At 37.0% G+C, this 15,923-nt stretch overlaps 1 protein-coding gene across 2 annotated transcripts in view; it reads left to right on the top strand.

Annotated features, from left to right (window-relative positions):
• The first annotated feature begins 387 nt into the window (after positions 1–387).
• Positions 388–15,923, top strand: part of LOC116075895 (olfactory receptor 1078-like) — a 30,986-nt gene continuing 15,450 nt past the window's right edge. Inside the window, exon 1 of one of the 2 annotated variants that reach the window (XM_031349373.1) lies at positions 388–1,108. In XM_031349373.1, coding sequence (XP_031205233.1) covers positions 388–1,108 — 721 coding nt within the window. Of the gene's footprint in view, positions 1,318–15,923 lie in introns of those variants that run through there. The other variant, XM_031349374.1, reaches the window with a different exon arrangement.

Raw genomic sequence — 15,923 nt, 5'->3', positions numbered from 1 at the left:
TTATATAAAATATTTTATTCATAAAAAATTATACAGCTTATTTCTTTATCTGGATGTCTTTATGTGTCAATGATGTGTGGAGACTTGTTTCTCAGCAGCCTCTGATCCCTGTGGAAAATCCCTTGAACCAGGGTCAGCAGTCAATACATATTTCTCAACCTTAAGAAATAATTTCTAATTAAATCTGTTGCATATATAACCTCTTGGGGGAAAAAAACTCAGTGTAAGACAGGGATTCCTAATCAGTAATAGCACTAGAGATGCCCATGAATAAAATTAGGAAACTTGTCTGCTGTAGAATACAAATCATGTCGTTTATTCCTTTTAACAATGTCAATTTTCATGAATATTTCTCATGTTATTTTCTGCCATAGTGATATAAAACACATGGAACCAAGAAACAATACTCACATTTTAGAATTTTTTCTGTTGGGATTTTCTCAGGACCCAAACCTACAGCCTGTTATCTGTGGCCTTTTCCTCTCCATGTACTTGATCACTGTAGTTGGAAACCTGCTCATTATTCTCACCATCATCTCAGATGCCAACTTGCACACACCCATGTACTTTTTTCTCTCTAACCTGTCATTTGTGGATATCTGCTTTACTTCCACTACTGTCCCAAAGATGCTTGTGAATATTCAAACAGAAAGAAAATCCATTCGCTATGCAGACTGCATCACCCAGATGTACTTTTTTCTGATTTTTGTGGAACTGGACAACTTCCTCCTGGCTGTAATGGCCTATGACCGTTATGTGGCCATCTGCCATCCACTGCATTACACTGGCATCATGAACCGCAGACTCTGTGGATCTTTGGTTCTTGTATGCTGGATTGTGAGTGTTCTGCATGCCTTGTTACAAAGCATGATGGTGCTGCGGCTGTCCTTCTGCACAGACTTGGAAATCCCGCACTTCTTCTGTGAACTGAATCAGGTGGCGCAGCTAACCTGTTCTGACACCTTTCTCAATGATGTGGTCATGTATTTTGCACTCGTGCTATTGGCCATTGTTCCTCTGTTTGGCATCCTTTATTCTTACTCAAAGATAGTATCTTCCATACGAGCAATCTCCACAGTTCAGGGCAAGTACAAAGCGTTTTCCACCTGTGCATCTCATCTCTCCATTGTCTCCTTATTTTACTGCACTGGTCTAGGAGTGTACCTCAGTTCTGCAGTAAGCCACAGCTCACAAGCAAGTGCAACAGCCTCCGTGATGTACACAGTGGTGACTCCCATGCTAAATCCCTTCATCTACAGCCTGAGGAATAAAGATGTAAAAGGAGCCCTGAAGAGGCTCTTAGGGGTAAAGCTATGAGTGATGTCTTTACCCTGGGGTTGAAGAATTTACTTTTATTGCAGTCATCAAAGCTTCAAAGACAGAAGCTTGGATTCTGTTATTAGATGGTAGAAGCTGAATGTGTTTTATTTATTTTTTTGAGTTTGCATTACTTTAGTCCAACCTTAGTACTCTATACAAACCTTTATTAAGTGTTCTACTCTGTCAGCATTTGTTCCATCCATTGTCACAACTTCCCAATTATTGCAAATACCAGACCAGAACTATTTGGAAATGCATTTATCTCATCTGAAACTTGCATTTTAAGATGTAAGTCAAATATATCTTAAAAGTAGTTCCTCCTAACATGACATATATTAAGTTCACAAATATTTATTTTGTTTTACAGAAAGATATTCATGAGTTTTACTGTATATTAACAATATAAGGTGCATTTAGTATTTAATGCAATTCATAAGTTTTTGTAGAGGAAATTCTGAGAATATAGCTCTCTTCTGCATGTCAAATTTTGTACATTACTACATCGATTGTTTTTTATAACATGGGCTTTACTATATCAGTGTGTTTTATAATTGAAGATAGCAGCCTTTAACACTTCATCATTTATATTGACACATAGTATTTGCATCCATTTGTGGGCTATAATGTGATGTTTTAACTCATGTATACGATGAGTAGTGGTCAAGTCAAGGTATATCCATATTAAATACTAATCAAATTTTGAGAGTGAGTATATTCAAAAGCCCTTTGTTCTCAGAATTTTGACACATACCATGCATCATTGTTAACCATGTTCACCTTACTGTGTACTGAGTGCCAGATTTTTTTTCCTAACAGTAATCTACTCTTAGGATCTTTTTTTTTTTCCAGCTTGTTTCCCAAAGCCAGAAGCAAAAGAGGCTATGGAGCTGTCCACTCTACCAGTAGTTTCATGGCAGACTTTTTTTTTTTAAATATAAACAATAAGATCTTTAAAACCTATATATAATTCCTTTTCCCTGAGCAAGTTTCCTATGATCAAACAAACCTAGTTATACAATGAAGAAATGCAAATCAAATATTGAGTAAAAATGAATCATAAAGAAATTTATTTTAAAACAATTCTCTAAGAATGATATGACGTCACCAGTTATTGAAGATGAAAACACACTCAACGTTAATGAAATGGTTGTGCTTGTTTGCTTGATACGTCCAATTGAAAGACACAGCAATTTGGCATTTATACTATGAGGAGTGGAGTTAGTAATGTATAAAGTCTTTATTTTTATAAGTAAAACATGATTTCCTTTACAATTATAAATATTATCTGTAGAGTAAAATCACTGCAGTCCATAATATACATTGGTCTATCATCTTGGAAAATGGTTTCAGAAAATACTTATGGAGAGTGTGTGGTATGACACCATGCATAACACAAACTGGCTGCATGCAATATCAGGACCAAGGGTGCAGTGAAGTTACAAATTGTATCATAGCCATTTACTTCTGTAAGCATTTCAGATTCATTCTATGTTCGATTTTTAATTATTTTGTAGTAATTACATATTCAGAAACATTTTATTATAACAATTTCTGTTCAAGCCATGCAGGAGTTTTCTTAATTCATAGAACATATTTTGATCATAAGCTTTTTCCTCTCCCAACTCCTCCCATATCCCTTTATACTTCTTTATCCCTTTCTCTCTCTTAATAATCCAAAAACTAACACAAATCCAAAACAAAAAAATTACAGACACACACTCAGAAAGGAACATTTTGTAGTGGCTAGCTACTCCTGAGCATGAGAGGGCTTCCCTGGAATATGGTATATATACCAATTATTGATTTTTCCAGCTCACAGCAACTATCAATTGCGAATAACTTAGTGGGGGAAAGAACTTGGTGTCTATTTGCCCTTGTCTGTGCTGGAATTTCGTATGACTTGAGCCTATCTAGGTCTTATGCATGTTGTCATGATCTCTGTGAATTCATATGTGCACCAGACCTGCTGTGTCTGGAAATTTCTATTTCCGTAAAGTTGTCTACCACTTCTGGCTCTTTAGATCATTCTGCTTCCTCTTCAGCATAGATACCTAGCCTTGAGAACTCGGTTATAATAAAGACATACTTTTTTGGACTCAATGCATGATAGTCTCTCACTCTTGGCTCATTGTTCAGCTGTGAGTATCTGTGTTTACTGAACTACTCTGATAAAGGTTGAGAAATGCACTCATATGTGGGTATAAACATTTTATAGATATTTCATTAAGAGCTGTTTTATTGAAAAGTTCCTTTAATAGAATAATAGTGATAGGTTTTCCCTTAGTACTTATGGTATCAAATATGGAAAAAGCAAGCTGGGACTCAAGTAGAAACGTCATCCCTATGGAGAATCATTCACAAGTACTGGGAAGTACTATATACAGTAATGAATGAGAAAGAAATCAGTCTTCTCTAGCTATGAACCCACAAGGTAAAACTCGGGCTTGCAAGATATGTACACACTGATGCAACATTGGAATGGTGTTATAAGAGTAATCATAGCATAAAAAATTGGATCTAGGCTTTGAATCTTATGTAAATAAAGAAAATATCTAATTAAAAAAAGGAGGTGGATTGTTAAAAGGACTGCATGATAGGATACAATGGAATTCATAAAGTGGTCATAATCTTTAGCTGAAAATATAATGGCCACAAATTCTAACCTGTATTCCACTCTGAAGGAATGGCTGTATTTTATGCCTCAAAAAATGGATCTAAAGCCCATCTATAAGATAGAACCTATACATGACACTGTTACTATGTCAAGAACCCCAGTCGAGATAGATAAGGACACTGGGGAAATTTAGTAGTGATAGGAATAAAATATCAGTTAAATACATTAAATGTTCTAAATGGCTATGGACTGAGAAAATAATAAAAATTATTACAGCATTAAAAGAGCAACACTACGGACCTTGTTTTGATCAAACTTTTCTTACATAACTATTACCTATATAAATATCTCAAGCATGATACTGTATTATAATTTCATTAGATGTAAGCACTGAGATGGAGATGGCTCAGTGGTTCAATCCATATTTAATTCCTAGCACCCATATTGTGGCTCTCAATTGCCTACAATTCCATCACCAGGGGACCTGATATCTTCTTCTGGCCTTTGGAAACAAATGATACAAAGAGACATGTGCAGGCAAAATTATATCTGCACAAAATAAAATTTGAAATGAGATGTCACCATTGTGGAAAGTGTTCATGGATTTCTCTCTCTCTCTTTTCTCTCTCTCACACTCTTTCTCTCTCTTTCTCTCTCTCTCTCTCTCTCTCTCTCTCTCTCTCTCTCTCTCTCTCTCTCTCTCTCTCTCTCTCTCTCTCTCTCCTTCTAGTTCTCCTTCTCGCTGACCCTTCTTTTTCATTCTCTTTACTATTCTATATGCTTTATTACTATACTTTAAGAGGATCATATTATATAGCTCAAATTGAACTAAAGCTTATGATCTTATTGCCTTAACCTTCCAAGTTCCACAATGTGTGCACCTTCTTGCCAGGCTGTGTTATTTCTTACACATACATCTAATCTATGATTATTCCTAAATAAGAGATTATTTAAAATAAATAATTTAAAGGGACACAAATTTTTTTTCTTTTAGATTTGAAAATTTTATCTAGAAAATGTATTGTATGTACACAGGGAGGTTCATTCAGTAACAAACAATAAAGTTTAAATAATCATCATCTGGTTAAGTAAAAAGTATGAAGTTTATAGAGGTGATTACATGTTTTCTATGATATATGGAATTTAGAAAAAAGCATATGAAAATAAAAAACATATAAATGCTTTATGTTTCTCTTACTTTGATGATAAAATATCACAGGAAGACACTTATAGAAAAAAATTTATCTTGGATTATGTTTCCAGAGGAAGAGCACATAACAACACAGAAAAATGTGGAATCTGAAAGATCATATCTTAAATACATGCAGGAAGCAGAGAGATAAAAGAAAGTAGGCTAAATCTATAAATCTTCTAAGCCCATTCTAAATGATGTACTAACTACAACAAGGATCAATGTCCTAACACACACACACACACACACACACACACACACACACACACACACACATACACAGTGAGAGAGAGCTTTTGTAAATTACTTTATTTATTTACATTTCAAACATTGCCCCTTCCTGTTCTCCCCACCATGAACCCTCATCCCTTCCCCCTCCCTCTTTGACTCTGAGAAGGAATATCCCCACCCCCCTACTCCTGCCTTACCCCCTCTAGCATCCCCTGCCTCTGAGGCATCAAGCCTCCAAAGGCCAAGTGCCTCCCCTTCCACTGATGCCAGGTAAGGCAGTCTTCTGCTCCTTATGTAGCAGGAGCCACAGGCCAGCCCATGCATACTCTTTGGTTGGTGGTTTGGTCCATGGGAGCTTTGAGGGTTCTGGTATACTGATACTTGTTTTTCTTCTTATGAGATTGCAATACCTTTTAGCTCCTTCAGTTCTTAGCCTAACTCTTCTATTGAGGACCCTGGGCTCAGTCTATTGATAGGTTGTAAGTAGCTGCATCTATCTTAGTCAGGTGCTGACAGAGCCCTTCAGAGGACAGCCATACCAGGCTCTTGTCTTCAAGTATATCTTAGCATCAGCAAAGTGTTGGGGTTTGGTGTGGATGGTCTTTTCTTCAGTCTCTGCTCCATTTTCTGTTCCTAGACAGAAATTTTCTGTTCTTTAGACAAGAACAATTCTGGGTTAAAAAGTTTAAAATGGGTGGGAGGCCCGATCCCTCAACTGGGGCCATGTCTATAGGAGTTGACCTCTTCAGGTTCTATCTCTCTGCTGTTGGGAATTTCAGCTAATGTTATTCTCATTAGGTCCTAGGAGCTTCTTGAATCCCTGGCTTATGGTACTTCCTAGTGGTGCCACTATTTCTTACCCCTCATTGCTACATAATTCTATTCATTCTCTTGGATCTCTGGACTTCTCTCCTGTCTCCTCCCATACCTGATCCTGTCCTCCATTTCGCCTTCCCCCTTCTCCTGCCCTCTCCCACTGAGATTTATCCCTCCCTCTGCCTCTGATGATTATTTTGTTCCCCTTCTAAGAAGGATTGAAGCATTCACACTTGGACCTTCCTTCTTGTTAAGATTCATATGGTCCTTGAGTTATATTATGGGTATTCTGAGCTTTGGAGCTAATATTTACTAATCAGTGAGTACATACCATGCATGTCCTTTTGTATTTAGGTTACCACAGTCAGGAAGATATTTTTTAGATCCATTCATTTGCCTGCAAAATTCCCTGAAGTCTTAGTTTTTAAGAGGTGAGTCCTATTCAATTGTGTAAATGTACCACATTTTCTGTGTCCATTCTTCTATTGAGGGACATGTGGATTGTTTCTAGCTTCTGGTTTTCATAATTAGGGCTGCTATGAACATAGTAGATGCATCATTGTGATATGGTGGAGTATCTTTTTGGTATATGCCCAGAAGTAGAACTATTTCCAATTTTCTGAGGAACTGCAAGATTGATTTCCAAAGTAGTTGTAACAACTTGCAGTCCTGCTAGCAATGAAGGAGTGCTACTCTTTCTTCACATCCTCCTCAACATCTCCTGCCACCTGTGTTTTTGATCTTAGCCATTCTGATTGGTTTAAGGTGGAATCTCAGAGTTGTTTTGATTTGCAATTCCCTGATGACTAAGGGTGTTAAACATTTCTTTAAGTGCTTCTCAGCCATTTGAGATTCCTTAGTTGAGAATTCTGTTTAGCTCCATATTCCATTTTTAAATAGGATTATTTGGTTCTCTAGAGTCTAACTTCTTGAGTTCTTTCTATATTTTGGATATTAGCCCTCTCTCACATGTAGGGTTGGTAAAGATCTTGTCCCAATCTGCAGGTTGCCATTTTGTCCTATTGACAGTGTCCTTTACCTTACAGAAGCTTTTTAGTTTCATGAGGTCCCATTTGTCAATTGTTTATCTTAGAGCCTGAGTCATTAGTGTTCTGTTCAGGAAATTTGTCTGTATGCCAATGTGTTCAAGGCTATTTTCCACTGTCTCTTCTACTAGATTCAGTGTATCTGGTTTTATGTGGAATTGCTTGATCCACTTAGACTTAAGCTTTATCCAAGGAGAGAAAACGGATCAATTTGTATTTTACATACAGACTACGAGTTAGACTAACACCATTTTTTGAAAATACTGTCTTTTTTTTCAAAATATTGGTTTTGGCTTCTTTGTCAAAGAGCAAGTGACCGTAGGTGTGTGGGTTTATTTCTGCATCTTCAGTTCTGTTCCATTGCTACACGTCCTTTTCTGTACAAATAACCATGTGGGCTTTTTTTTTTTTTTTTTTTTAAATCAATAATGCTATGTAGTACAGCTTGAGATCAGGAACAGTGATTCCCTTAGAAGTTCTTTTGCTGTTGAGAATTGTTTTCACTATCCTGTTTTTTTTATATACTCCATAGGAAGTTGAGAATTACTCGTTCTATCTCTGTGAAGAATTGAGTTTGAATTTTGATGGGAATTTGATTGGATCTGTAGATTGCTTTTGGTAAGATGGCTATTTTTACTATGTTAATCTTACTAATCCTTGAATATGTGTGATCTCTCTATTTTCTGAGGTCCTCTTAGAACTTTTTCTTCAGAGACTTGAAGTTCTTCTCATGTGATTCTTTCACTTGCTTCGTCAGAGTTGCACTAATATGTTTTATATTATTTGTGACTATTGTGAAGGGTGCTGATTTCCTAATTTCTTTCTCAGCCTGATTATCTTTTATGTAGAGGAAAACAACTGATTAGTTTGAGTTAATTTTATATCCAGCTACTTTGTACAAGATGTTTATCAGCTGTTGGAGTTCTCTGGTAGAATTTGGGGGGTCATTTATGTATACTATCATATTATCTGCACATAGTGATACCAAAATTATTCCTTTCCAGTTTGTATCCCTTTGACTTCCTTCTGTTGACTAATTGCTCTAGTTAGAACTTCAAGTGCTGTACTGAATAAATAGGGAGAAAGTGAGCAGCCTTGTCTTGTTCCTGATTTTAGTGGATTTCTTCAAGATTCTCTCCATTTAATTTGAAGTTGGCTGTTGTTTTGCTGTTTATTCCTCTTATTATATTTAGGTATGTGTGTGAATTCCTTATCTCTCCAAGACCTTTAAGATGAAGGGGTGTTGAACTTTGTCAAATGCTTTTTTAGCAACTAATGAGATGGTCATGTGACACAACAGTCAAAGAAAATGCAAAATGCAAAATCTCCTAACCCAAAACTTAGCATTAAATGCCTCCATAAAGAAATCAAAAAGTTTACATATCAGCAATTTAAAGGTACACCCCAGTGCTGTAAAAGAAAGAAGCAAGCACACCAAACAGTAGTAGAAGGCAGGGAATAATCAAAAGCAGGACAGAAAACAAAGAAAGCAATACAAAGAATCAACAAAACCAAGAACTGGTTCTTTGAGAAAATCAACAAGATAGACAGACCCTTAGCAAAACTAACCGAAAGACAGAAGGACAGTATCCAAATAAAATCAGAAATGAATAGTGAGACATAAAAACAGACAATGAAGAATTTCAAAGAATCATTAGGTCTCTCTTCAAAACCCTGTTCTACGTGAATTTGAAAAATCTTAATGAAATGGAGACTATTCTCAACTGATACCACTTATCAAATTTAAAAACAGATCAGGGAAGCTATTTAAACATCCATAACCCCCCAAAAGAAATCAAAATAGTCATTAAAACTCTCCCAACCAAAGAAAGCCCAAGGTGAGACAATTTTAGTGCAGAATTCTACTAGACTTTCAATGAAGAACTAATACCAACACTCATCATACTACTCTACAAAATAGAAACAAAAGGAATACTGCCAAACTGATTATGTGAAGCCACAGTCACCCTGATACCTAAGCCACACAAAGATTCAACAATGAAAATGAAATTCAGACCAATTTCTCTTATGAACACTGAGGGAATGCCAGGACCAATAAGTGGGAGAGGGCAGGGTGGCAGGCATGGGGAGGGGGGAGGCAACAGGGGTTTGTTTTTGTTGTTTTTGTTTCTTTGTTTTTTGGAGGGGAAACTGGGAAAGGAGAAATTTACATGTAAATAAAGAAAATATCTAATAAAAAAAAAACTCCGTAAAATACTTGCAAACCAAATCCAGAAACACATCAAAAACATCATCTGTCATGATCAAGTAGGCTTCATCTCATGAATGCAGAGATGTTTCAATATGAAAATCCATCATTGTAATCCACCATATAAACAAACTGAAAAAAAAATCACATGATCATCTCACTATTGCTGAAAAACCTTTTGACAAAATCCAACACCATTTTATGTTAAAAGTATTAGAGAGACAAGGAGTGCAAATCACATATCTAATTGTAATCAAAATGATATACAGCAAATCACTAGCCAACATCAAATTGACTGGAGAGAAACTTGAAACAATCTCACTAAAATCAATGACAAGCCAAGGCTGCCAACACTCTCCCTATCTATTCAGTGTAGTACTTGAAGTTCTAGCTAGACCATTAAGACAACTGTAGCCAGGCAAGAATCCCAGTGGAGGGATAGGGATAACAACCCTCCCACAAAATTTTCAACCCCTGCAAAGAATAGATGTTTCTTGAGGGAACTTATGGTTTGATTCGAGTACATGAATACAAACGAGTCAGAGAAGTTGTATATAGGGTATGCAGTGTTAATTGCAGTATTCAGGAGGCAAAGGCAGGAAGATCTCTGTTAAAGCAAGGCCACTCTGGTCTACATAGCAAGTTGCAGGCCAGCTGGAGACAAACAATGGGACCTTGTCTCAGAAAATAAATGTTTCAGACTGCTCTATATGTCTTTTCAGTAAACAGGATAACCAGCTGCTGTCTTAGTGAACTGTCTCAAGGCATCCATAGGGTAGTAAAGATGGTGGTACCAAAAGGGTAGATTGATGGGCTATTAAAATGGACCAAAAGTTCATTGCCCAATGTAGCCAGAGAAACAAAGGAAAATACAACATTTATTGATTTTATAGTCAAATTATCCCGTATTCTGTGATTATATTTACAGAAAAATTAATATCAAAACATCATTTTCAATATAAATTTAGATAATAATAATTATAATTTTCATAGTGTTTATATTTCTCCAGGGTTACAGGAGAGGATCATTAACCATCTGTCTCATTGTTACATAGTTCAGGTTGGCTTTGTGATCTTCCTACCTCGGTTTATCGAGTGTTTGTGTTGTGATACAGATTCATAGTTTCAAAGTGATGTTTTGATTCACTGTAGAAAGTTTTGGGGCTGGAGATGGGGAAATGGTAGTGTTTAAAGGGGGGAGCTGCTCTTTCAGAGGACCAGAATGGAATGTCACTCCTACTACCCATGTTTGTGATCTCTGGTAACTGTGGCAGCAAAGGGTTCAAGTTACGTTCCTGTGATTATAAGTATTTGTATGCATAGACACAATAACAAATGTACATATAAATATTTGCATCTTAAAGCAAAACATTCTTTAGGTTTACACACAGACACAGACAGACAGACACATACATAATATATATGTACACATATATACAGTAATATATAGTTTGTACAGTCCCTGTACTCTCTAGCTGCATAATGTATTGCTACCATTTTCCACTAGTCAGAAATTTGTCAGGGCAATAATCTAAGTCTGTCACAGTGGTTATCTCGTTAATGTGAACACGCCCACACGTACAAGACTCCGCGGGAAGTCAAGGTGATACTAAAATAAGTGAAACATAAGTATGGGTGTGCAGAGGATAATGCAATGATTGTCTAACATTATTGACTCATGACTTCACCTGATGTGGGTAAAGGACCTTGCTGGCATTTCATGAAAAATTGTTTAGATAGAATTTTGTACTACTTTCTTTATCCCTGGGAAAACTCACGAGTCTTATGAAATTGAGAGGGCAAACATGAATCATGAACTTTCTGTTTCTGGAATTATCCAAGAAGTAGTGCTAGAGCTCCCCCTATTTGGATTCTGTGTTCACACACGTAGTTATATGGGCATGTGGAACCTATTCCAATTAGCTTAGCCATGTGAGCAGATTTCCTTTTCTTAACTCCCATATATTTTTATTCATCTGTTTCTGACATTTTCACCTACATCTTCTTTCCAAAGACTTCATGGAATACTGAGGCAAACAAACAATTATAGCACTCATTAATTACATTTTGATTGTTTCTGGATGTCTGCATGATTTATCCAAGTGGTCCATGAAAGTTCTAGGATCATTTCAAGTATGAAGTCACTGGAGGAAAACTAGATAAAATAGTTCAAGATGCAGGCATTGGTAATCATTTTCTAAATAGACTGTAATATCCTGAAATAAATAGTGATAATTGATAGATGTACTTGCAACAGATCAAAAGGCTTGTACACAGTAAGGAAAAGAAAGAAACAGTATAAAAATGCACTTTACACAACATAAGAAAATCTTCTGTGATTAATAATACAACTATATTTAAAAATTTAAGGCCACAGCTCTGCCTGCATCCCTGGAGGCCTATTACCACCTGGGACATCCAGGTGAGATCCCATGTAAGAAAACTTGCCTGCCGGGTCACCTAGCAATCCCATGACTCATTAACTTTGTCCCAAACACTCTATGCTCCATCTTTCACTCCATAGCTCTACTTGCAATCCTGGATCTGTACTCCATTCCCCAGACCAAAGCTCAACCTATGACCCTGGAGGCCTGGTGACACCCAGGACAATTAGCTCTGCTTGCCTACCTGGAGGCTAGCTGCTCCCCAAAACAAACAGGAGCCTGAAGGGATCAGGGAGTACCAGCTCTGTCTGTATCCAGGAAGCCTGTTTCCAACTGTGACAAGTAGCTCTATCTGCAATCATACATTCCTGTTGCCATCAGGGATTGCCAGCTCTATTTGCAGTCCCAGGGGCCTACTGCCATCAAGGGCCACCAGGCCAGCATACACAAGGGATAACCAGATAGCTAAAGGTCAGTGTAATGACACAATCAACAAAAGCCAGGGCAATATGGCACCACCAGAACTGAGCTATCCTACTACAACACTCCTTGGATTTCCCAATGTACATTTGGGATGTGAGGAACTCACCTGGTTGCCCTAGGTATCAAATAGCCTCCAGGGATACTGGCAGAACTGTGACCTTAAATTTTTTAATATAGTGTTGTATATATCTAGCTATTAATCACAGGAGCAAGACTGTGACCTTAAATCTAAATTTATGGAGACTACAAAGGCAATTAAAGAGGAAATGAGACCACTGCTGCCCAAGTGGGACCTGCCTGGAGCCTGATAGAGCTGTTTCCTGAGAGTCTCTGCCAGAGCCTGAAAAATATAGATGCAGATGCTCGCAGTCAACCATTGGACTGAGCATGGGGTCTCCAATGGGGTCCCCAAGAGAGTAGTTAGAGAAATGACTGAAGGAGTAGAAGGGGTTTGCAACCCCACTTGAAGAACAATAATATCAACCAACCAGACTCACCCACCCCAGAGCTCCCAGGGACTAAACAACCAACTGAGGAATATACATGGAGGGACCCATGGCTCCAGCCACATATGTACCAGAGGATGGCCTTGTCAGGCATCAATGGGAGGAGAGGCCGTTGGTCCTGTGAAGGCTTAATGCCCCAGTATAGTGGAATTCAAGGGTGAGGAGGTAGGAGTGAGTGGATGGGTGAGAGAACACCTTCATAGAAGCAGGGTGAGAGGGGAAGGAATGGGGGTGGGGATTCCTGGGGACCAGGAAGGGGAATAACATTTGAAATGTAAATAAAAAATATCCAATAAAAAATGGAATATAGGAGAACACAGGTAAACAGGTAGAAGCTCTTAAAGAGGAAACATAAGTCCCTTAAAGAAATACAGGAAAAAAACCAAACAGGTGAAGGAATTGAACAAAACCATCCAGGATCTAAAAATGGAGATAAAAACAACAAATAAATAACACAGGGAGACAACTCTGGAGATGGAAAACCTAGAAAGAGAGCAGGAGTCATAGATGCAAGCATCACCAACAGAATACAAGAGATAAAGAGAAAATCTCACATGTAAAAGATACCATAGAAGACATGGACACAACGGTCAAGAAAAATACAAAAAGCAAAAAGCTCCTAAGTCAAAACATTCAAGAAATCCAGGAAACAATGAAAGACCAAACCTAAGAATAATAGGTATAGAAGAGAGTGAAGATGCACAACTCAAAGGACCAGCAAAAATCTTCAACAAAATTATAGAAGAAAACTTTCCTAATCTAAAGAAAGAGATGTCCCTAAATAGTAAAGAAGCCTACAGAACCCCAAGTGGATTGACCAGAAAAGAAATTCCTCCTGTCACATAATAATCAAAACACCAAATGCACAAAACAAAGAAAGAATACTAAAAGCATAAGAGAAAGGGTCAAATAACATATAAAGGCAGACCTATCAGAATAGCACCAGACTTCTCAACAGAGAATCTGAAAGCCAGAAGATCTTAGACACATGTCATAGAGACCCTAAGAGAACAAAAAACGCCAGCCCAGGCTCCTATACCCAGCAAAACTCTAAACTACCATAGATAGTGAAACCAAGATATTCCATGTCAAAACCAAATTTAAAGATTGTCTTTCCACAAATCCAGCCCTACAAAGGAAAATAAATGGAAAACTCTAGCACAAGGAGGGAAACTACTAAGAAAAAGCAAGTAATTAATCTCCTTTCAACAAACCACAAAGAAGATAGCTACACAAACTTAACTCCACTTCTAACATCCAAAATAAGAGGAAGCAACAACCACTGATCCTTAATATCTCTTCACATCAATGGACTCAATTCCCCAGTAAACACAAACCTCTGTGACAAAGGCAGACACTGCCTCAGATTAAAAGGCTGGAAATTTTTTTCCAAGCAAATGGTCACAAGAAACAAGCTGGAGTTGCCATTATGATATGGAATAAAATTGACGTTCAATAAAATGTTATCAAAAAAGATGAGGAAGGACATTTCATACTTATCAAAAGAAAATTTACCAAGATGAACTCTCAATTCTGAATATCTTTGCCCCAAATGATAGGGCAACCACATTCATAAAAGAAATATTACTAAAGCTAAAAGTACACATTGAACCTCACACAACAATCTTGGGAGATTTCAACACCCCACTCTTAACAATAGACCGATCATGGAAACAGAAACTAAATAGAGACACAGCAAAACTAACAAAAGTTATGAACCACACTGATTTACCAGATGTCTATAGAAAATTTCACCCTAAAACAAAAGAATATACATTCTTCACAAAACCTAGTAGTGCCTTCTCCAAAATTAACCATATAATCAGACATAAAAGAAATCTCAACAGATACAAGAAGATTGAATTCATCCTATCAGATTACCACAGACTAAGGCTGGTCTTCAATAACAACAAAAACAACAGAAAGCCTACACACACATGGTAGCTGAACAACACTCTACTCAATGATAACTTGGTTAGTGAAGAAATAAAGAAAGAAATTAAAGACGTTTTAGAATGTAATGAAAATGAAGGAACAACATACCAAAATTATGGGGCACAATGAAAGCAGTGCTAAGAGGAAAACTCATAGTTCTGAGTGCCCCCAAAATGAAACTGGGGAAAGCATACACTAGCATCTTAAAAGAATATCTGAAAGCTCTAGAATGAAAGAAGCAAATACACCTAAGAAGAGTAGATGGCAGGAAATAATCAAACTCAGGGCTAAAATCAACCAAGTAGAAACAAACTGATCTATACAAATCAACAAAATCAGGAGGTGGTTCTTTGAGAAAATCAACAAGATAGATTAAACCCTTAGCCAGACTAACCAGGGGGCACAGAGGTAGTATCCAAATTAACAAGATTATAAATGGAAAGGGAGGCATAGCAACAGAAACTGAAGGAATTAAAAAACTTAATACACCCTACTAGAAAAGCCTATACTCAACAAAACTGGAAAATCTGGATGAAATGGATAATTTTCTAGACAGATACCAGGTTCCAAATTTGAATCAGGATCAGATAAATCATCTAAACAGTCCCATAACACCTAATGAAATAGAAGCAATCACTAATATTCTCCCAATTAAAAAAACAAGCCCAGGACCAGGTGGTTTTAGTGCAGAATTCTATCAGACTTTCAAAGAAGAACTAATACCAATACTCTTCAAACTATTGCACAAAATAGAAACAGAATAGACACTACCTAATTCGTTCTAAGAAGCCATAGTTTCGCTGGTCCTAAAACCACACAAAGACCAAACAAAGAAAGAGAACTTCATACCAATTTCACTTATGAATATTGATGCAAAAATACTCAATAAACTTCTTGCAAACCAAATCCAAGAACACATGAAAATGATCATTTACCATGATCAAGTAGGCTTTATCTCAGGGATGCAGAAATGATTCAATATATAGAAAACCATCAACTTAAACCACTATAAAAAAAAAGCCATAAAGAAAAAAGACACATAAACATCTTATTAAATGCTGAAAAAGCTTTTGACAAAATTCAACACACCTTCATGTTAGAAATCTTGGAATGAACAGTAATTCAAGGGCCATACCTAAACATAGTAAAAGCAATATATAGCAAACCAGTAGCCAAAATCAAACTAA

Source organism: Mastomys coucha, unplaced genomic scaffold (genome assembly GCF_008632895.1).
Source record: "Mastomys coucha isolate ucsf_1 unplaced genomic scaffold, UCSF_Mcou_1 pScaffold4, whole genome shotgun sequence".
In the NCBI taxonomy this organism is placed as follows: domain Eukaryota; kingdom Metazoa; phylum Chordata; class Mammalia; order Rodentia; family Muridae; genus Mastomys; species Mastomys coucha.
This window is presented reverse-complemented; position numbering and strand designations above follow the sequence as displayed.